Consider the following 24,202-nt stretch of genomic DNA (forward strand, 5'->3'; position numbering starts at 1 on the left):
GAAATGAGTGCTCCATTCCGAAGCTGTCTCGATGACGTCCTAATTGACACTAGGCGATAGTAATTGTCAACTTAGCAGAGAAAAAGTACACAGATCCGACGGATCAGAACTCATCAAATTGTATGCAGTGGGTCCCGTATGATCATCTATAAAACTTGAATAACAGGAGAAACTCGGTGCTCCGGACCTGCGAATACTCTCGGTTGGGATTCGAGTCGGGTTTTCGATTGGGGTTATTTCACCGGGGTTACAATCTATCTCTCTCAAAAGTCTCTCTCTTTCTAAAAATTCTCTCTTAAATAGACCACTCGCCGGTGCTCTGGCAGAGTGAAACTTTCGTTTCTCCGGCGACTTACCGCCAAAATATCTGTCCAGGTAAACCCTAATTTCATTTTCAACTTCAAATCATCCAATTCTCTGTTATAGAGATCTCTCTGACAAATTGAATCGTTCTTTCTTAATCCGTAAACTAAATTCATGTTTTTCAAGTCGAATTTAACTCGTTTCCATTTGTAATTGTCGCGATATGCTAAAATAGTTGATTACCGCTTCTATTCATGTTGATTTTAGTATGGAACTGATTTTACATTGTTTTAGTCTGAAAATGTGTTTGTGCAATTGCCTAAAACAGATGATATTTTTGGTTTTATAATGGGTGTTTTGATTGCTATCTCAATAGTTTTGGTCTTTGTCCCGAACCCTCTACGATCACAACTAAGATGGCTGTCTGGGTTCGTATTACTTTTATGTGTCTATAGATGTTGATAATTCTACCCTAATTTTGTTAGTTCACGATTTCCTTTTATTTTATTTTTTAAATTGAAATGATATTTTGACCCTTCCAAGGCCATTTCTCTTTTAATTTTATTGGGAATTTTACCTGAAAACAACCAATCTGCAACCCCATATAGCAACACTGAAGTAGGATTATTTCTGCTCCGATTCAGGTGTGGTGTTCTTTGTATCTTCTCTTTCTCTGAGACCCTTATTTTTTTGGGTCCACTCTTCAGAAACTCAAGAATCCTTGCTTGTCCCTCCCTCTATCCTTTAATTACCCTACCTTCTGCCAATGTTGTGCACCAAAATCAAGGAAATTTGTTATTTTGTCTAATGAAATGGCCGTATCTCTGAGAATGCTTGAGGAACTTTGTCTTCCCTAGATGACTACCAGATATAAACTTTGTGGGAAATGTTAACAGTGGCACAATGGGCATGGTGAAGGAAAATGTAATACACTGACATATCATAAATGGCACTTCATAGCTAGGGAACTCAATGCTTGCCAGTGCATTTTGAAAGCAATGGAAGTCAATATTTTAAAGTTCATGATTGAAAGGGTGATTATGTTCCATAGAGTTTGAAGGCTATTTCTTGAACTAATTTTCTTCATTTCTGATTGCTTACAATGTCTGGTTATTCTTGTGACCTGTACCTTAGAATGCTTCACGAAGTTGTAATTGTTTCATGATTTCATTATCTTTTCAAGGATATAAAGTTAGTTGAACATGATAGCCTTTGGTTTTTTGCATTTCTTATCAATCCCCCCCCTCTCTCTCTCTCTCTCTCTCTCTCCCCCCATATGTAACATTTTTATTGTTAATAGGTCACTGTTTGCTATCGTTGGTGGATAAATGGAACATCCTGAGGATGACAGTCGTGTTGGAGATGGACATCATGGGAAACAAGATGGTGAGGTGAGATTGTTGTATTGACTCTGGTAGTTTATGAGTTGTGACTTGAACACTCAATATCTTACTTGTGCACAATGTAGTTCAGTATAAGGGAGAATAATTGTCATTTTTATAAAAAATAAAGGACGTCCTGAGAGAAGTAGATGTTGCAAGTTAATTAACCAAGTTGTTAGGGAATTTCGCTTGATTTTTTATGCTAAGCAACAATGGTTTGTTTGTTTATTAAATCATATATTCAATTAAACCAATATTAATTTTGAACAAGTATTATTTCTCTCTCTCTCTCTCTATATATATATATATATCACTCAACACACATGATATTGTTGTAGAAAAAGTTTACAGTTAATGTAAGTATTGTTTATTTTTACTTTTTTATGCTTAAATGTAGAGAGTTCTCACTTTCAAGAATTAACTTTGTGAAGACGATTTTTGTTTTTTTGGGGGGCTACAGGAGGCTGTTGCTCGTCTTGAGGAATTTAAGAAATCAGTGGAGGCAAAAATGGCTCTCCGACAGAGTAATTTGAACCCTGAAAGGCCAGGTTGGAGATCTTTTTATTGAACTGAATGTTGTTTGAACAAGATAGTTTTATTTATCATCAAATAATTTATTGTCCTATAGTTTTATTTATTTATTTATACTTTTTTACCAGTAATAATGCATAATTGAACAAGATAAATGTAGGAAACTTTTCTCTGGTATCAAACTATTTGAGTTTTTTTCTTCTTCTTCTATGATCACATGTAGAGGATTGGATTATTCAATTTGGGTTTGTAGGTTGGACATTTATCCCATATTCACAACCACTTTTTGTTGTATCAGCACGGGTATGGTGAGGGGAATAAGAGTCATGTTGTTTTATCATGTGCAGTACAGTACAGTGATTGCATAAGCAAAAGTCCACTTGGTTTGTTTGATCCTGTGCAGTGCATGTTGATGATTAAATCTGTTAAGACTGATTTGAGTTGGAGGTGAAAGTGAAATAGTCAAGGGCAAAACTAAAAAATAATGTAATAGATATCACTATTGGAAAGCTATGCTTGTTAAAAAAATTGAATATCCTGCCTTTTAAAAGTTATTCTTTATACATCATTAATTTGTAGTTCGCTTGTCTGTCTGGGTGATTGTTCACTTCAAAAAAGGGTGGGAACACCCCACCATACAAATCAACAAGGAGAATTTTATTTGTTTATTTAGTGAGTTGAAAGGAAGCTCTGTGCTGTGCTTGTAAAACTTTGGTACTTCCTTTTCATTTACATCCAGCTTTTGTGGAACACACAAATGCACTCGTGTATTTGGTTGATTTTAGTGTTCCCTTTGTAGAGTTGGATAAGCTATCCCAGTTTTAGCAAGATACAAAATGTGATTCTAAACCAAAAGCTTGTAATTTCTTGGCTTAGTTTGATGATATTTTGATTTTTATATAGCGAATTCATATTTACCTTAGTCCTTAGATATTGATATCATGTATTGTTGGTTCCAGACTCAGGATTTCTCAGGACATTAGACTCCAGCATTAGGCGCAACACAGCAGTTATTAAAAAACTTAAACAGATCAATGAAGAACAACGGGAAGGTTTGATGGATGATTTACGAGGTGTCAACTTAAGCAAATTCGTTAGCGAAGCGGTCACAGCTATTTGTGATGCCAAGCTTAGAACTTCAGACATACAAGCCGCAGTTCAGGTAGCTGTTCATTTGTGCTGATTTACTGTGGACAGTACAGCAATCTCTTTCAGTTTTTATTTTTAGTTACCATTTTTCTTCAGTTGATTTAACGTATATATCTTTTAACCAAAGCATGTTGTATAAATTTAAGGTGGTTGTTTTTCTTGTGGGGTTCAACACCACTTGAAAATTAGATTTTTTGCATTTCCAAAGGTCTAATGAAATTGTAATTAAACTCTGGTTGAGCTTATATCCTTGCTTTATATTAGGGCAAATTACACTAGCCTCTCCTAAGGTATGCCCTAACTACATGCCGTAAAATTTTTATTATTGTCAGCCTTCATTATAGTTTCATTGAATTTCAGATTCCTCCGTCATTACTAGGTTGTCATTTTACGTTAATGCAATTTTACTTTAATTCCAGGTATGTCCTTCAGTTCCCTGAAACACCCATACTAAATCAGATGAAACTACACATTTGCCTTAGGACCAAAGTACACCTAACATATCCAGTGTACACAGGACATATAACCTGCAGTATAATATTGAATACTCTCTCCCTTTCTCTGTGTTCTCTCCCCTCTCCCTTCAAGCCGTATGTATTCTTCTTCTTCTTCTTCTCTCTCTCTCTTCTCTCTTTACCTCTGGTGCATACCCTTTTGAACTTTTTCGTTCTAAAACACTGTAATTTCTCTCTAAACTTCTATAGTCTCTCTCCCTAAACTCTCTGTAAAGTCGTTGAGTAGCCATAATACTTGTTGTCGCGCATTGGTGTTATTGTGAAGGAAGAAGCGAAAGGGGGCAGCATGGTCATAGGTGTTGGGGAAGGAAGAAGAGGACAGTGATGCCGAGGGTGAGGAGGGAAATGGTGAAGATTTTGAAGGGGGTAATGCGAGACCCATGGAGACAAATCTAGGATTTTGGGTTCAGACAAGCAATACGAGGAAAGGATTAGCTTGAGTTTAAGGTGAGATCTTGAGGCTTTGGTGGGTGAGTGATCTTGGACTAACACTGAATCCAAATATAAATTATATAACAGAAGATAATACCAGAAGGATAGAAAAGGTAAGATGTCAGTGTGTGTATATATATATATCTGGTATATATTAACATATTTAGGTGTGGCATCCATCAATTAGGAAATAAGAGAGAGAGTAGACTTAGATAGTTTGGGCACATACGCTAGAGCTTTATAGATGTGCCAGTGAGAAGAGGAAGTTTAATTTTCATAGAAGGTAAAGAGACGGAGAGGGTGACCAAAAATAATGTGGGATGAAGTTATTAAAAATGACTTTAAAAAGTTAAACATGGTAGGTGATATGGCGGATAATAGAAAGGATTGGGGACTGAGAATTCATGTGGCCAACCCCATTCATATGGAATAAGGCAAGGATGATGGTGATATTTAGATATTTACGTGTCAATCAAAGAATTCATGTTGTTTTCTACTTGATATCTTGAGCTGTTGGCCAGTCGAATACATAGGAGTTGTATGCACCATGCTCAGATGTATGGTTTGCACCATAGTCAACTACAAATCGGTTTGATTTGGATTTCCTATTTCTTCTTTTAACAGATGGTGTCATACAACAATTTCCTATGGACTAAAAGCTTCAACTCTAAGTTTTTTTTAATCTTTGGATGAAATGGATTTCAAGGTTTAACTACAATTTGTGCTTAGATCAATCAAACACTGAACCTTCTGAGCAAGAATAAGAAGTCGAGAACAAAGCTCTGATTTCTTACAAACCAAAAGTTCAATTTTCAACTTTCTCTCCTTGTTTAGGACAGAGTAAAAGAGGAAAGGAGGTGCCTTTTTTTTTGGGGGTGGGGAGCAATTAGGTAGAGACGTGGCAGATCAACTGGTGGCCATGGAGGGTTGAAGAGGAGGCAACGGAGTTGTGGAAAGATGAGATTGAGAGGGATCTAGGGATGGGAGAGAGAAAGAAGAGATTGAAAGAGATCTGGGAACAATAGATAGATAGATAGATAGATAGAGAGAGAGAGAGAGAGAGATGAACTCCAGATTTTTCTATTTTGGTAGGTACCAACTAATCAAAGTACACGATTTCATTTGATTCGATAGGTTTTAATTTGTTTTACCAGCAAGCATTCTCAAAAAAAAAATTCCATCATCCAGAGAATCTGATAGGTATCAGATTGACTGAACTGATTATTCTGATCTTTTAGTACATATGATCTACTATGTTGGCCTCATCAAATGTGACCACTGATGTTTTTGTGCTGGAATAGCACTGACAAGACAGGATTTTTAGTTCTGGCCAGAAGTGAATCAGTTATAAGAGATTATTTAGGAGACGGAGCCTTGATATTTTTGCTAGCGTGACTTTTTAAACTTTTAGTTTTAATGGATTGTAGTTGATATTTGTTTCATTCTTTAATCTGTTACACATAGAACATAGTTCACGCAAATTGTGTGCGCTGATTTGGTCAGGTATATCCCATTCGTATACCATTGTGAATGCTTTTCATGTGTCAGGTTAATTGCAGATATTTACAGAACACTTAAGGATACATTTATAACTTATCCCTGTGTTTTAATGGCCTACATTGCTGTATCTAACATGCATTCCTTTTTCTTCTTCTTCTTGTTCTTTTTTTTTTTTTTTTTTTCAATTTTCATTTTTACTCCCAAAACAGATTTGTTCTTTGCTTCATCAAAGGTACAAAGACTTCGCACCTAGTTTGATTCAAGGCCTCTTGAAAATATTCTTTCCTGGAAAATCTGGGGATGACTTGGACACCGACAGAAATTCCAGAGCCATGAAGAAGCGAAGCACGTTAAAACTTCTTATGGAACTTTACTTTGTTGGAGTTATAGAAGATTGTGGCATTTTCATTAATATCGTCAAGGATCTTACAGCTGTAGAGCACTTGAAGGACCGAGATGCAACTCAAACTAATCTGTCACTTCTTGCTAGTTTTGCGCGACAAGCGAGATATTTCCTTGGACTCCCTCAGTCTGGACAAGAAGTTCTTGAAGAGGTGCAACTTCCTTGTGATCTTTTCAATGACTAATTACTACACTAATCTTACATATTTGCTATGCACGTCTTTCTTGCCTCTCTATTGAGATTTCTAATCAATTCTTCTGATCATCTTATTAGGAAATATTTGGCTTACGTAATAGTTGTTGTGTCAGTTCAGTAGTTGTTTTTCCTGTACTGTTGAAGTGTGGTTAGCAGTTGTATAATTCAACTATGGGGATTACACAAAATTCATAGCAATGCTTTTCAAATTAAATCTGAGTTCATGGGTATCTTACAATTCCCTTTTCTTAAAACTGATATCAGCCTTTGTACAAATGTTTGTGATTTTTGAAGGTTCTCGTAATTGGTTACAAATACACTTTGGAAATCGAAGGCTTGTGAGAGCATTAAGCAACGCATTGTTTAACTGCAAATATATATTCCAATTTTCTATTGTAACTTGTGGCTGTTTGGTCTTTGACACTGTTGTGAGGAAGAAGTGGTGGGAAGGGAAATAAGATAAGTAGGGAGGAAACCAATTATCCCTTGTTTGGGAGTTTTATATGAATAAGGGAAGTAGGAGAAAATGAACACCTCTAACTTCACTCCTTTTTTTTTTTTTTTTGATAAGTAAAAATGTATTAGAAAGAGTTCAAAAGGGGAACGCTTCCCAAGAGCTGTACAAAAACCAAAAAAGAGAAAGGGGATAACTTCACTCCTTTTTTATTCTCCAAAAAGGGAAAGAAATGGAAATTGAGTTATTTATGCTTCATTTTATCTTAGATTTCATATTTTACCCTTCTAACATAAGAAAACACTGATTCTTTTTCTTTTTTGTTGTTATAAACTCCCAAAGAAGACCCTTCCCTTCCAGTGATGGAGCTAGGAATTTATTTCGGGGAGAAGGCACATTGAACATCATAAAATATATATTTTTCCAACAGTGCAACAAGTTAGCAACGATGCAATAATCAAGGTTCAAACAATTTGTCCATATTCACAAAAATTTACATTAAAGAAAAATTCAGAAACATAAAATACTGCCATTAAGTTCATAAAATTGTAATTATAAATTTTAAGAATAAGAAGAGACAAAAATAATAATAAGAAGGAGAAAAAAAAAAGTTACTGCACATATACATCAGTGCATTTTTTAAGGGAATCAAAGAAATTTGTAGAAGAAGAGTAAAAGAGAAAAAAAAAACAAGACAGACTTAGAGAAATTTTTAGAATTGGAAAATTTTAGGGGGCATTTTGTAAAATATAACAAAATTAAATACAAAAGATTATAAATATAAAAACAAAATGAATTGATAGGGCCAGCTGCCCCCCCTGAACCTATGGTGGCTCGTTCTCTATTCCCTTCCCTTCCTTTCCTAAAACTCCCAAATGAAGGGACAAATTGTCACCTTCTCTTCATTTCTTTTCTCCACTTAAAGGATAAGAACTGTTGTCTCTTTTGTTTTCTTATCTCTTTAAAACTTACTAACAAAGTGGGAACAAATGTCTTGCCATTTTTTCCCTCCTTTTCTAAAGTAACTGATTGAGCTGCCATATGTTACAGCTTTTTAAGGGCCTTAATATCACAGCAGATCAGAAGAAATTCTTCAAAAAGGCATTTCATACATATCATGATGCAGCTGCAGAACTACTTCAGTCAGAATATAATGTAAGATTAAGCTACCTTTACAAAAGTTTGCTTTCATGTCAGGTGCAGATTTTAAAGCTTTGTTGATCAATCTTACGTCATGAACCCATCCTTTTTTGGATGAAGAATCTGTTCTCTTTCCGTTTATGTTATTGTATTTCTGAATTGTTTTAACTGACGAAACTGGTTTTTCCTGAACCAAAGTCACTTCGTCAAATGGAGCATGAAAATGCAAAGATTCTAAATGCTAAAGGTGAGCTCAGCGAAGAAAATGCTTCTTCGTATGAAAAGCTGCGAAAATCCTACGACCAACTGTACCGTGGTGTATCAACGTAAGTTAATTTAAAATTGTCTTCACAGAATTTTTTCAGGTTCTCATGTTGCTATTATTATCATTATTATTTCCTTGGCAAGAAACTTTGACGCCATTTGTCCCTATGGGTACCTGAACCCTCACCTTCCACTTTGGGTGGTAGAGGAGATACCTTTGGTAGTTGTCAAATTTTTATAAATTAACATAAAAATCAATAATGGTATAGAATGTTTAATATGGAACTTCACTTGTTTGTAGCAATAATGTAATAAAATAAATTCATCTTTTTTTTTTTTTTGGGGTACAATTAAGTAATAATCTTGAGTTACTAGACATGTTAGACACATATCCAATGCCCATATCCTTACCATGTGCTGACACGGATACTTCATGTATTTGGAGAACTCTACATAACTTAGCTCTGGCTTCCCTGGATATGGACAAATATGGAATGTTCCATCTGTATAGGGATTATATTGTTTGATCATGTTTTCTATTATCTTGTCTGGAATGGCTTGAGTCTTATTATTTAGGAAGTTCTTGATTTACAGGAGTTCTTTTATGTATGGAGAGGTTTTCAGTGATGGTGTCCAATAATCTTTAGAGACTATTCAACATATTGTTTATAGGAATAATCTGCATGTTCTGCATTTGAATTTTCATTTAACCTTTTCTCCTTTTGGGTTGTTTAATGTTGTTGTGTCCTGACCCACTCTGTTTGACATTAGGTTTCTGATTAGTTTGCATGGAGATTTTCCTTTCTCGGTTTCCCCATTTTTTTTCTAGGTTGCATTTTTTTGATAAGTAATAATTTAATAAAAGGCTTTCAAAAGGGGAACGCATCCCTTATACAAAAGTGGTGCATTTCCCGTGTCATATATCGTTTTTACTTCTTCAGTGTTACTCGCATTTGTGATCATGTTTCTTGAATATCTTCTGTTTCTTCTTTTCTATCTGCTGCTATCTTATCTTGTGTATTTACCTTATGATTCTTTTTTTATAACTTGTTTTTTTTTATTACTCTAATTCTTTTGAATTCTTTATATGGCAGTTTAGCAGAAGCACTTGATATGCAACCTCCTGTGATGCCAGAGGATGGTCACACAACGAGGATCACAACTGGGGAGGATGCAACGTCTACTGGTGCAGGAAAAGATTCTTCTGTTCTTGAAGCCATGTGGGATGATGAAGATACGAGGGCTTTTTATGAATGCTTACCAGATCTCAGGTTCGTTTGATTGGAACTATTTAGATAAGGGATAATTGCATATGTTCAACATGAGAGCATGTTTGTTGATCAAATAGTCTTCTAGGTCGTGGTCACTTAACATGCAGTTCTCCCATGTTTATATGCTCTCTTTTTTCCAGAGCATTTGTTCCTGCAGTATTACTGGGAGAAGCAGAACCCAAGGTGAACGATCAATCTCCAAAGACACAAGAGCAATCAACTGTAAGGGATTAGTTTACTGTTTTCATTATAGGGTTAAAACTTTTGTTTAGGCACTTGTGACTTTCTACAATAAATTGCTGGTTTTATTTATTTATTTTTTTATTTTGAAAACTATTTGCTTATTTGTTACGAATCGTTACAAATCACTTCTGAATACTTCTAGGATGTTATCTATGTTTCTCCTATTTACCAACCTCCTAGGGCCATCCTTACAATTATGGCACAGGATGATATGAGGTGCTCAGTATCCGTATAACTATAGAACATATATCATGAAAGTTGTATATTTAAGTATATGATCTTGAATTCATTAAGTTCTTACTGAACTTTTTCTTTCTATTTACTTATTGTGGGCATCTTCTGTACAAAGGATTTGTCACCTGAATCAGACCAAGTTCAGGTGGGTACTCAAGATACTGCAGAAGTTTCTGCAGATTCTGGAGCTTTGAAGGATGGAAAAAATGAGAAAGGGAAGGATAAAGATGAAAAAGATAAAGAGAAGCTCAAAGATCCAGACAAAGAGAAAGGAAAAGAAAAGGATGCTGATAGAAAAGCTGAAAGTGAGAAGGAGAAACTTAAAGGTCTTGAGGGAACTAATCTAGATGCTTTACTGCAAAGGCTTCCGGGTTCTGTGAGCCGTGACCTGATTGATCAGTTGACTGTAATCACACTTTTTCTTGCCTAAGCTTTAATTTTCTATACTATATTTCTTTTAATTAATGTATTGTGCTTCTCCAGTGAAGATCTTATCATCTTTTATTAATATATTATCTTTATTCCAGGTAGAATTTTGTTATTTAAATTCAAAGTCCAGCCGGAAAAAGCTTGTGAGGGCATTGTTTAATGTTCCCAGGACATCTCTAGAACTTTTGGCATACTACTCACGCATGGTTGCTACACTGTCAACTTGTATGAAGGATGTTTCTTCCATGCTCTTACAGCTGCTGGAGGAGGAGTTCAACTTTTTAATAAATAAGAAGGTCTAAATAACATCTCAATTTCTGTTGCTGTGAAAATATGAATTGACTGCTTTTCAACTTTGTATTATATTTTAAATTGTTATGCGGCTAAATTGATGTGACATTCACAGACAACTGTACCTTTTGTTGCAGGATCAAATGAACATTGAAACAAAGATCAGAAATATTCGATTTATTGGAGAACTCTGCAAGTTTAAAGTTGCACCTGCTGGCCTTGTTTTCAGTTGTCTGAAGGTATGATGGAGAGTAGTCTATCAATAAATGATTTTCTGGTACTGTTGCTTAATTGGGTGGTATTTTATCTTTGAATTTTGAACGACTGTTAAACAAATTTATGGATGCATTGCCTATTTATCTCTCTATCTCTTTTTGTTTTCCCGGACCAGAGCAACATTTATTTGACCCACACTGCACATTTGTGCTAGTAAAAGAGCAAATTTTGTGATATTTTTGTTTGTTTTCAACTATAAGATCTACTTATTTTACGTATTTATTTCACTTAAGCTTGCTATCTGATTGACTGAAGTTCATTTTAAAATCAATATGAATGTTCATGCGGTTCATTGAAATTTGATAGAGAAATTTACCTTTAGTGTACTCTCTTTACTTATAGTACTGTATTCTCCTTTTATCAGGCTTGTTTAGATGATTTTACTCATCATAACATTGACGTAGCTTGCAATCTTCTTGAGACTTGCGGCCGTTTCCTTTACCGGTCTCCTGAAACTACTGTGCGCATGGCCAACATGCTGGAGATATTGATGCGCTTAAAAAATGTAAAAAATTTGGATCCTCGTCATAGTACCCTTGTAGAAAATGCTTATTACCTGTGTAAACCACCAGAAAAATCTGCACGAGTCTCGAAAGTCCGTCCTCCATTGCATCAGGTATTGATCTTGTTCTGGTTGATCAGGTGTTGATCTTGTTCTGGTTGAATAAATTTACTGTCTCATTTGATTTATGTGAATAATCAGCTTTCTCTTTGATGAATCCTGCAGTATATTAGAAAACTACTTTTCTCAGATCTTGATAAGTCTTCCATTGAGCATGTGCTGAGACAACTTCGTAAACTGCCATGGAGTGAATGTGAGCCCTACCTTTTAAAATGCTTTCTGAAAGTTCACAGAGGAAAATATGGTCAGATTCATCTGCTTGCTTCACTTACAACTGGTCTGAGTCGCTATCATGATGAATTTGCAGTAGCTGTTGTTGACGAGGTTGGTTTCTTTCTTTCCTTCTCCCTCCCCCCTTCTTCAGTATCAATCATATTAGTTGATTCCTGATAAACATGATTTTGATAGTAGAAAATGAGAATGATATCGTTCTTTCTAAAGCATTCTGCTAAGTGGTGTGATTGCCATTTCTTAGGCTCTGCAAATTTTAGTTTCATGAATAGTTAGTAATATGAATGCCTACCACGAGGCAAGCTGGCACCACCATTCCAGTCAGTTATTCATGGACGTGTTTGGAAGCTTTACCTTTTACCCAAATTGGGCTAGCATGATCATGGCATGGGGCAATCTGGCTGTAATAACCTAGTGCTGTAATTGTCTTGTATATCCTTTGAACTTTAGCCGTTGGATCTTGTGATTGTGCCTTAATTCATGGAAATATGGTAGTGAACTCATTTAAATAAATGTAAACCCTATCTGAGTTTCAGACTTAAATCAATTTTTATTGATTTTGTTTGTAAAGGTGTTCAAAATGTTATGCTTTTTGTTCCTCAGTTATAATGCTTGCGCCTTATTTCACATTTCAGAAGTTTGCAACTGGCATTCATTTTGATGGTCTCTAGATGAGTTTGGTGAAACTACAACAAGATATGTTGTTTACTTTCAGGTTTTGGAGGAAATTAGGCTGGGATTAGAATTGAATGACTATGGGATGCAGCAACGACGCATTGCCCACATGCGGTTCTTAGGGGAGCTATACAACTATGAACATGTGGATTCATCTGTTATTTTTGATACACTCTATTTAGTACTCCTTTTTGGCCATGGGACAGCGGAGGTATGGATTTGTATCTTTTATATGATCTTGAACGTATAGTCAGCACGTGTTTCCTAGATAGATCAAAACTCATTATGCAAGCATGTCCTGGTCTCTTAGATGGTATCCGGGTTTCAAATGTATTTTTAAATATGGTTTGATCACGTTTTCTGATTTACAATGATAAGAATTGAACCTAAACTATCATTCCCTTTTATCTGCCATGTTGAACATTTCACCACGTGCTACAATTTCTTTGTCAATTTCGTTCGATCACATATATCTATCCAATTATTGATACATACAAGAATTCAAGAAGGGAGATTAATGTACCTTGAGTTTTGACTTGTGGAATTCTTTCATACCTAGTTGTGAAAATCTAAAATTAAGCTCATGACAGACTGAACTATGGACATCACATTTTGAATTTCAAGTTCTGCAGAAAATAAGTCATCATGCATTTATGTCAAAGAAATGCAACTATCAATTTTGAACTCAAAGAGAACTTGGATCGTTATATATATATATATATTCGGTAAGGAACTGGGATCAATATTTGGTGGAGTCTTGGGAATAAGTAATTTGGACTACTTATCTGCTGTGTTAAATTATTAAAACTTTGTCTAGAGCTTAACTTTTGCAAATATGACATTTCAAAAATGTTGTTGTAGATGGATTGCTAATTCTGCACTTTATAGCCATCATTAGCGAGTCCCAGTTTTTTTAATACAGAAATGCCCTAATCAGGATCCTGTCAACAGTGATCCAGTTGATAACATTTTGGTTACCACTGGTTTTTACTCTTGTCAAATAAAAGAAACCCATTGAAAATCATATTTCCTTTGAACTTCTTCAAACGCCTTGAATTCCTCACCAGATACTGCTCCTGGTGGTACTTCAGAACTTCTTCCTTTTGATACAACCTTGTATTCAAGCAATAATTGTACAATAGTTGCTAAAAGTGAAATTGGATCAGTTAGGCAGGTTTGCCTAACTGGAATCTGAGCAACGAGCTGTATTTCTGTGATCTGAAAATAGCAGTGGTAGGTCTAGTGCAGAAAATGGTTTGGCGAGGTATGCAGACTATGGTGGCTATTATTGAACTGCCCCTTAAGTCTATTGCAGCATATCATGAAGTTTTTTATGCTTGAAACCACCATAGGAATGGTAGAAAATGCACCTTTATTGGTTTTAATGAAGTTTTGTGGGTCCTTTGAGTACATTAATGTTCGGCCCTCAATTGAATTTTTTATTATCTTATCATTTTTCAAAAATCATCTGCCCTCACTTGAAATTTTTTTGAGCTCTGCCACTGTTCTGATGTTTTGTTACTACATCATGCATGCAAGAAGTTGCTTATTAGGAACCTTTGAAATGAAAACCAAGTGATATTTAATATCTACTTCAGTGTTCTTGGTCATTAAATAATGAGCTTCAATGGTACATTTTTGCTTGAAAACTAAATTTCACTTTGTTATGGGGCAATTGGAAAATCATATGAATATAAAATCACACAATTAGTTTTAAGGTGCATTTATTTAATTATATTTATGTATTTTAACTGGTGTCTTGACCTAGTGGTAACTAGTAATTTAAGAGCTACTATTGAGCAAAAACTCGGGTTCAGACTTTATTGCCCATGAGAAAAAATCTTTTATTTTGTACCATGTAACTGGATTTCTAGCCATGTTGGATGAACTCTCAGAAATGCATAATTACCCATGTTTTAGATATGACATATGGACATGGATACGGGATATGTGCCCAATACATTTGTTCGGTAATGCACCTAATATTAAGAACCATATTTGTATGTTTATTCGGTTGCAGTTTGGCATCAAATTGAGTGAAGGGACTATGTTGAACACTTCTTTGCAATGGAAGATATGATATTACCCTTGAAATTGAAAGGAGAAGATTAAACATATTTATATCGAGCCATGTATCTAAGTCCTTGTTTTTCAGAAAATGAAAAGTCCAATGCATGGACACATACCTGAACCTGACTCATACTCGAGTACATGTAACATAGATTTTTAGCGACATTTCATTTTTTTAGTATGGGTTGTGCATGACTGTTTACCAACTTTTGTGGGCTTGCTGATTCCCCTTGTGATGCATTTTTGGCTTTCATGTTGTTAGCAAGATACGTTGGATCCACCAGAAGATTGTTTCCGCATCAGGATGGTTACCACACTTCTTGAAACCTGTGGGCACTATTTTGATCGAGGTTCTTCAAAGAGGAAGCTCAACCGATTTCTGATTCATTTCCAGAGGTACATACTCAGCAAAAGTCCATTACCTCTGGATATTGAATTTGACTTGCAGGTGAGTTCTCCCAGATCTTTGTCTCTTTCTTTTTATATTTATTTTAAATATTGAAGATCTTGAATAAATGTAAGAGGCCACGCTTTGCAACTTAGATCTTGTATAATGTAATAAAAGATGTTGATGGGTAAAACTTACTTCCCTATTGATAATTGTGCTTGAAATTTTGGTCAGGATGTTGGAGGTCAATTAAGAACTACTACTACATCTTTTGCTAATTTGTTCATAATTGAAAATCAAGTTGATAGATTGATGACGTCATTCTAATGTTCTTTGAGATTTTTACGTAACAGATTTGACATTAATCGATGGGAAAACTACTGAAAATATAAGAAAAATTAGCTATACAATAATGTAAATTGTGTATTCTAGTGCAAAAAATGGAGTAGTTTCCCCCCGCCCTTCTTTCTTGGGCTTTATTGCGATCATCCATTGGAGCTGAATCAGTTGGTAATGGAGAGTTCTGAAAGGAGGCTGTCAAGGTATTTTTTTAAAGGTAGGGGGTCATTTTTACCAGAAATGATTTTTGTAGACTACATGCTTCATTTCTGTATTCACTATTCTTGTGTCCATTTCAAGACAGTTGGAGAAGTTGCAGAAGGATTTCTTCTGGGGAGGTTTGGGAGATGAGTCCAAATATAATCTAGTTGAGTGAAAGACAGATTTTACTCTTGCCAGCAGAGTCTAGGATATTTAAGGAATTAAATCACATTCTATCAGGGATGTGGTTATAGAGATCTTCCTTAGGGTGACATTTCCTGGAATAGGAAATGTCTAAGATGGGACTGCGTACAGTGGAGGTGAATAGCCTACACGATGTTGGTACTTGGGGAACTGGCCATTCAGGATGAGAGGAATAGTAGGATACATCCAACTTATGGTGGGACATGGTGACAGATGGAGGTTCTTGCAGGACCTTTGGCATGACAAGGTCCCTTAGGGATTCAAGGTGTTGTGTCTTGGGACATTGATTTTAGGAGACAGGTTGGTGAGGAGGACATCAAGGCTATAGTGGGATTGAGGGTGGAGGTTGGAGGGACATCTCTTTTAGGAGGCGGATTATGATAATGAAGGTGTTCTATATGGAGTCGTCGGCTTGAGGGTAGAGTTAGAAAAGGTGGGGTGGCTACATCAACATTTGGAAAGTTTGATTTCAAATCTTGTTACAGGGTTGCTACAAGCTTTAGGGAGGATACTTCTGAATTAAGAGTTTCCGGCGAGGCTTTTTTACATGGTCCGCAGCTCTGGGGAAGATCTTTATAATTGATAACCTAGTCAGAAGGGAATAATTTTATTCCTAGTTGGTGTTGCATATGCGAACGGGCAGTGGAGTCAGTAAATTACCTTCTCATCTTCTTTGGAGTGATTAGATGGCTTTTGATGCTGTTGCATTTGTTTGGGTGGTATGGGTGTTCTGCAACTTGGTGGTCCAGTTCCTTTCTGGAGTGGAGGTTACTGGTAAGAGATTACCATCTCTCTACCCCATTTTGTTTTTTAATGGGCTACATTTGGAGGGAGTGGAATACTGTCTTTTGGAGGAGAGCCTACTCATAGATTCTAGAGCTATTCTTGAGTCTCTTGCTTAGACATCATGGAAGCTGAATCTTTCCTTTGAGGCGGATAACAGGGATGTGTTTTTTGGAAATCTTTATAGGTCTCTAGCCTCTCTCGTATGCGCTCTATGTACATGCATGCATATATGTATGTGTATATATATGTATATTATATAGACTACAAAAATAAAAAGAAAATTCAAAAATTATGTGGAACCAAGTTTGGGAAAGGATTGTGTGTTTAGAGCGTGCTAGCCATGCAAAAGATTAGCTGCATATTTCAGAATGGTGTGGGTGTTCTGCAACTTTTTTAAAAAATGGGCTGCATTTATAATATAACCGTATCTATATTATAAACATATAAATATGGTTGTAATAGATTCTCCCCTTGCTCTATTTTTGGCAGCCTTTGCAGCCGATTTCCTACAGACCTATGTTTGTGGGCCTTCAGCTGAAATTTATTCACAAATGCCATGTGCACACATGTGATCCACAGGGATGCACATGAACCTGCTTATAGGTGCATGTAAACACACGAAGCTGCTTCCTGCGTGTGTGCATATCGGTAAGATATATACACAAGAGATTGACAAGGAAATTGGGCCTTCATATTTATTAAAGTAAAAGTTGGAAAACGAATGTAAAAGTTGGACTCAATTGAGTAGAGAACTCTTTGAACAAAAAGAAAAAAGAGAGAAGAAAAACAGATTGAAAAATGTGATGCATTACAGCCTTCATTTGGAATAACACAAGAATGATGATGAAGATGCATTACAGACCTTGTAAAGTCTAGACTTATAAAGTATATTAGGAAACCACTATATACATAAATTATAGCATGGCCTCTCCTATATCAGTCATTGCCAGATTGAATCCAAGCACAAGTAGAAATATGGGTCAAACTTGATGCTATCATTTTATAACTTAGTTGTAGAGTTTGAGTTCCCATTCTATTATGATTTCCATCAAATCCTCGTGAGGCAATTTGTTCACCAAATGCGAATATGCAGTCAAATAATTCTTCTGCTTGCCTCAGCTACATTTTCCCATGAATTTGCTTTGGATTTTATTTATTTATTATGATTATTGTTATTATTTGTTGTGAATTATCTTCAAGGATGACCGTCAAGCTTGTAATAGAAAAAAATGGAAAAAGAGGATTCATGTCACCGACTTCATTAATATGGGATTAAGGCAAGGGTGACGGTGATGTTGCTTAGGATGACCATCAAGCTTTGTATGGACTCTTCTCCGGCTCCCGAAGGGGTCAAGGGTTCAAGTCCCAATGTGATAAAGTGGGTATAGGAGTGTGTCTTAGCTTTGAAAGAAAATAAATAAATAAAAAAATTCTGGAAGGAAGATGACACTGAAATTATTCAGTAATCAAATTGAACTTCCATGATTTTCTAGGAAACTTGGAATTGTTCTAACTAGTTCAAATTGTTGGTTTTCCAAATCTTATTGGATTGCTAGAGAAGTTGAGCTTGAGTTGTTAAAAGAGATGATTTACTTTCTTTTTCCTTTTCCTTTTGCTGGCTTTGTTTCTTTGTTTCTTTATTTATTTTTTTCAAGAACCAGTCTTTATTCTTCACATTTAGAAATTGAAGGATCATCTCCATTTTTTTATTTTTGTTTGTCATCCATCTTTGTGTAATATAGTATTCTTATAAATTGAAACATGTGCAGGACTTATTTGCAGATTTACGACCCAACATGGCACGGTATTCGTCCATTGAAGAAGTTAATATGGCTCTAATTGAACTTGAGGAGCATGAACGGACAGTTTCAACTGATAAGGCCAACAGTGAGAAGCACTCAGACACAGAAAAACCTCCAAGCAGGAGTACTTCTGGCAGCATCTCTATCAATGGACAAAACCTTGCAAATGGTATTGAGGAAAATGGTGGTGTGCATGAGGTCATAGTGGACAGGGACAGTGACAGTGACTCTGGTAGTGGCACCATTGACCCAGATGGTCACGATGATGAAGAAGAGTTAGATGAAGATAATCGTGATGATGGGTCCGACAGTGAGGATGATTACGATGATGGGGGTGGACCTGCTTCTGATGATGATGATGAAGTCCACGTCAGGCAGAAGGTGACACAGGTGGATCCACAGGAGGAAGCTGACTTTGACCGAGAACTTAGGGCTCTAATGCAGGCAAGTTTTAAACTTCTGGTGTATCTATCAAAAATTTATTCTTATTACATGCTGAATGCAGTCACTTAGATGTTTCTAATGAGCAAGGAAAAAGAAGAGTTTAGATTTGTTGGCCGGATCTCATATTTTTTAACTTCCCTTTCCATGCTTAGTGTACAACAGGATTTGGTCTCTACAGTAACTCTGTTAACAATCGTTGTTAAAGTTGTATTTCTTTTTTCCCCACATAAACATTGTTAAAATTGTAATTCTTTCTATATGCAATGATGTTTGAGGGTTACAACTGGATTAATGCCCTATTGTTTAAACTATGAGTGCAGGAGAGCTTGGATTCAAGAAAGCTGGAATTGCGTTCCCGCCCAACATTAAACATGATGATACCAATGAATGTGTTTGAGGGTCCTACCAAGGATCATCATGGAAGGGGGATTGATGGGGAGAGTGGCGACGAGACACTGGATGAAGAGGCTGGAGGAAGCAAGGAGGTTCAGGTGAAAGTTCTTGTGAAGCGTGGGAACAAGCAACAAACAAAGCAGATGTACATTCCTAGGGATTGCTCACTTGTGCAGAGCACAAAACTGAAGGAAGCAGCTGAGCTTGAAGAGAAGCAAGACATCAAAAGACTGGTGTTGGAGTATAACGATAGAGAAGAGGAGGAGCTTAATGGGTTGGGTACCCAGCCAACAGGCTGGACACAAAGTGGTAGCAGCAGAGTCGCCAATCGGGGCCACACATGGGACGGACATGGTGGGAGAACTGCTGGATCACGTCACCGTCATCAGTATTATTCGAGTGGTGGACTTTATAATAGCAGGAGAAGATAAAAGTAATATCATTAACTTGCCAAAGCTAGAGAGATGCCATCTGCCCCTAAGCTCGCCCTCACTCTTCAACCCAATACAAGATTGATCAAGATCCATGCTATATACACAAAGTTGGTCGCAAAATGTTATGAACCTCTGATGGTGTGGAGAAAAGGAGCCGAATACTGACCTTTTTTTTTCCTTCTCTTTCATGATATATTAGTAAGCTTAGAATTCAAGTTGATCTGTTGCTATGGCGGTGTAGGAATTTGGAAAATGAAGACAGAGAAGGGTTGTTATATATATATATATATATACATATATTGAGCTATGTAGTGGGGAATTTCAGAGATGTATGGGGTCCTAAATTTTTTCAGGTCTTGAACTCCGTGAATCAATCTACACCAATGTATATTTTGTCAATATATGAAGAAAGTATGCGAATTTTATGTGAAGTGCGTGCTTGTGAGTTGTGAAACTGTTTTGCTTGGAAATAGAAGTTACAGGGTTTGATACGACAGAAAATTATAGGCCCAGCCTACCAGGTTAATGAATAAAGGAATAGAGAATCTGATTCTCACAAGCTATTATTTGAAATTAATGAGTCTAACCGCCATCTTCAGTAGCATGAATCCCTTGGGGCCACCCCTAGGGAATATTCCGGTACTTGTCCTGTGCATGTGAGATGGTGTGACCCCAAGGGAATATTCGGGTAATTGTCCAGGACTGCACCTGACGCTGAAGATGGGGGACTGAGTGCATGTGAGACGGGGGACTGCTCCCGACACTGAAGATGGCGGACTGTCACCGGACAATTTCAATTTTAAGGTGCCGATTCTGTTGGGTGCCTACTGGTTGGAGTATGAAAATAACTATGTTGTGAAAATAATGTGGATGAAGTTGAGAGAATAATTTGAGTAAGAATTTGGTTCTCCAAAGGTGCGAGTGTAAGCAAAACAAATATATGAATTTGTATGCAGATAGGAATATAGTGTGTGCCACAAGAGGTACATATGTAGGACCCAATTTTTTTTATCTCGGATGTAAATGATTAACATCGCTTTATTCTATACTAAGTGTGTCATCCAAGCATTTTGGAACATCTTCACTTTACTCCACATGATTCATGCTCACTCATTATATATATATATATATATATATATATATATATATATATATATTAGTAATATTACAAACATGGACAAATTACTGATAGAACAAAACTAATAGTTGTGACATTTTATTTATTTATCTTTAAAAGTATTTTCTTGACTATATATTGTAACAAATAAATAACAATAATAAAAACTAATAGGAGTCCACAGAATTCGGTTTGGTTGGTTCTGAGATCAGAATTAAAACCTTCATAACAGTCCTAAAAATACTGCTATGTTTGGTTGGAGGGAAGGATTGAGGGGGGATGGATGAGAGGAGGGATGGATAAATATTTTCGTGTTTGGTTGGAGGGAAGGGAAGAGAAGGAGGAAACATTCATCCCTCCTTCCTTTATGTTTTTCTATCCGCCCACTTTTGGGGGGAAGGAATGAGAGAAAGAAGGCATAACTACCTATGAATTGGTAATTTACAATTTTAACCTTTTCAAAAATTTTGAAATAAATATCTACCTTTTATAATTTTATATAAAAGGGTATATTGGTAAAAATAATATAAGAACTCTCCTTCCCTTCCTTCCAACCAAATAAGAAAAAAGTATCACTCCATTCATCCTTTCTATTATCCATTACATTCAACCAAACATAAAATGGGAAAGACACCCTCTCTTTCCTAGGGATATCTCATCCATCCTTCCTCCTATCTCTTCCATCTATTTTTCCATCCTTCCAACCAAACGAAGCATAAGGTTGAACTCAATTCCATTTGAAGTAGTGGAATCGTAAATTCGCTCTTTTTGAATTTCAAATTGGAATCGAACCTAATCAACAATTCTTTAACAGAACCATTTCTTTATAGAACTGGATCAAACCATATAGTTGGATTTACCGGTCTATAGAACTGGATCAAACCATAAGTGACTAAATAAATTAAGGCCCAACAAGAAAGTGCTACAATAGTCTCTGCAGGGTAGAAGAATATAAGGTCCATATATCATATTTGGTGTATTGAGGCGCTGATGAAATGAAGAAGGGATATTTTGGTCAATTAATCAAAAAGTGGGACTAAAACAAAAGGAAAGTAAAGAAATGGTTTTTGGCGCGAAGTGAGATGAATTAACCACCTGTCTCAGTACAATTAGAGGCATCAAAACCTCGTACCCCTACCGACAAGTCAACATAATATTTTAATTTTGCATAGAACAATGATAGGGAATCAGGCGCATCGATTCATTTTATTAGAGTAAGGACTCATATTATTGATATGACTGACAATAGGGCACATCATAATGTCATCAATAGATTATGGATATTAATGATATCATGATAATGTAAGTTTTTACCAGACAGATCTAAAAATGCATGACAAGGTGGGCTAGTCTATTTTGAAATCAGCTAATATTACTATTTTTTTTTTTTTTTTTTTTTAAACTGTGGTAAAATTACTTCAGTCTTTTTCTCAACTACTCAAGCCTACTAGAGTCTAGATTCGCCAATGGTCCTAACTCAAATAAATCAGTTAGAATTGTTCGATTTTCGAACCAAAGAATGTTATAATATTGTCAATCTTTATTTACATAAGTTAGTCAAAATTATTCGATTTTTAAACTTCAAATCGTTAACCTTTTAAGCTCATTAATATATAAATATAATGTAATAGTAGTATCTAATATTAATATAAATAATAGTAGTATAATAATATATAACTCCTTAATCATTAGCCCACTTGCAGAGAGGGCAGAACCCAACTTTTATTAGAAACCGCATATCTTCATGGTCATATGCTTTTCATATCTCATAGGAGTATATTAAAATAATAATATAAATAATGTCCAAGTCACTTTTGGGAGATAGGAGTTCTTTAAATAATGTTAGTATATAACATAAATTATGTTTGTTTGGTGAAGTCAGAATCCGATGCAATAGAGTATTATTACTTTTTTGGACAGTCTAGATTCAACCACGTAGCTCATTGCTTTATTTTATGACATAAAATCCTTCACGACTAACAACTTTTGGTCGTTTCATTTTATATTCTTTCTCGGAAATTAAGTCACATTATTATTTTAAATAAGTGGTGTCTTTATTTTTTGTTCGTTGTTTTTTTATTTTTCATTTTGTAAATGTTCTTGCTCTCGAATTTACTATGCATAACCTATATTTCGTCATTTTTACACTCTTGTATCCTCTCGGTGTGACTTAGGGCATGAGGTATAGCTTCAATTGAGTTTCGGGATGTAAGCTTTAAAAAGAAAAAAAAAAATTGAATTATTTATTTTGAGTTAGATGTTTAAAGAAAAATTATATTTTTCAATTTTAAAAACATCGCATGGGCACTTTTTATCTGTAATTAGATAAAATAAATAAATAAAAATTCTTACAATTTCAAATCTAAGGTCGGCAATTCAATGCTCCCAAATATAGTATTAGAATTCCTAACTGAAATGGGATAAAAAAAGTTAAGGTGTTTTGTCCGTCTTCTCTAGATGGTTTCCATTAATAAAAAATTAAATAAATAGATAAAAGAGTTTTATAATTTGAAAATCATTCCTTATGCAATTAAAAATATATATACATCTAAGCTTTCTCTTATTGCTCTTTGCCGAGGAACCACGTGGCATTTGATGATTGGCAAGATAAGGATGGAGTTGAGATATTGTGTTACACTAGCACTTGGGTCCCACATAACTCAACTGTGATGGTAACGAGTCAGTATTCGATATCAATTCCCCAGTTTTGATTTGGCAAACCCAGTCACTGTTCGAATTGAGCCGGTTCCATTTTAGCCAACTCACTCATTTCTTGTCAGGTTACTCGTCTAAAATATATATATATATATAAACACTAATAAATTTTTTGATGAATAGTTATAATTTTATTTATTCCAAGAAAATAGTATAAACAATTTATAAATTACTCATTCTTAAGCATAAATAAGGGTCTGCGTACTTATTATTTCTTAGAAATCAATTTAAAGAAAATAGTTTTAAAGAAGTGAATGGGGTCTTTTCTAACTTTGTTTTAGAAGAATGGTTTTCGGGCACCAATTTTAAATTATTTTCTAATTTTTATTAGTTTATAAAAAGAAAGTTTTTGTTTGACCTAGATTAATAAAAGCATTACTTAAAAAATGTACTAACACTCCCAATAAGAGGTTGAGTTCAAGAAAAGAAAAAAGAAAAAAACTCGAGAAATACAAAGAAAATGTCTAATTTAATCAACGTCAAAACTTGATTTATCAAATGTAATTATGTAACAATTTAATCTAAAATCCTAATATTCATATTTCGAAATTATTGTATAAAATATTCAAGATAATTATTATATAAGCGATTTGAAATTGTTTTATAACTAATGTAAAATTTTGTGTAATCGATCCTGTGTCGTAGGAGATAATATAGTTATTTGGAAAAAAATATATATATATACATTTATTTTATTTTTTCAAATAATAGAAGTATTTTGAGACAAGATTTACTAATTAATTGGACATGGATTAGTTTTTGTCTGGTA

At 35.3% G+C, this 24,202-nt stretch overlaps 1 protein-coding gene across 1 annotated transcript; it reads left to right on the plus strand.

The window, feature by feature from the left end:
* The first annotated feature begins 168 nt into the window (after positions 1-168).
* On the plus strand, positions 169-20,032 carry LOC132271028 (regulator of nonsense transcripts UPF2). Its single transcript, XM_059772260.1, has 18 exons — positions 169-375; positions 1,604-1,694; positions 2,146-2,233; positions 3,176-3,378; positions 6,022-6,366; positions 7,915-8,019; positions 8,203-8,330; positions 9,363-9,539; positions 9,680-9,761; positions 10,132-10,422; positions 10,544-10,741; positions 10,874-10,975; positions 11,377-11,628; positions 11,740-11,958; positions 12,581-12,751; positions 14,873-15,058; positions 18,298-18,774; positions 19,095-20,032. Exons 2-18 carry the CDS (start codon positions 1,632-1,634, stop codon positions 19,596-19,598), a joined length of 3,591 nt encoding a protein of 1,196 aa, XP_059628243.1. The 5' UTR covers positions 169-375; positions 1,604-1,631; the 3' UTR covers positions 19,599-20,032.
* The last annotated feature ends 4,170 nt before the right edge of the window (positions 20,033-24,202 follow it).

The sequence above is a fragment of the Cornus florida genome, unplaced genomic scaffold, assembly GCF_030987335.1.
Source record: "Cornus florida cultivar Cherokee Brave unplaced genomic scaffold, ASM3098733v1 CherokeeBrave_3.0.0_Hap2_Chr08, whole genome shotgun sequence".
In the NCBI taxonomy this organism is placed as follows: domain Eukaryota; kingdom Viridiplantae; phylum Streptophyta; class Magnoliopsida; order Cornales; family Cornaceae; genus Cornus; species Cornus florida.

Bases quoted from the DNA above. Each gene is read 5' to 3' on its own strand.
- LOC132271028 (XM_059772260.1), top strand. From the start codon at position 1,632: ATGGAACATCCTGAGGATGACAGTCGTGTTGGAGATGGACATCATGGG. The intron at 6,367-7,914 runs GTGCAACTTCCT...CATATGTTACAG, and splicing joins GACAAGAAGTTCTTGAAGAG to CTTTTTAAGGGCCTTAATAT. The intron at 8,331-9,362 runs GTAAGTTAATTT...TTTATATGGCAG, and splicing joins CTGTACCGTGGTGTATCAAC to TTTAGCAGAAGCACTTGATA.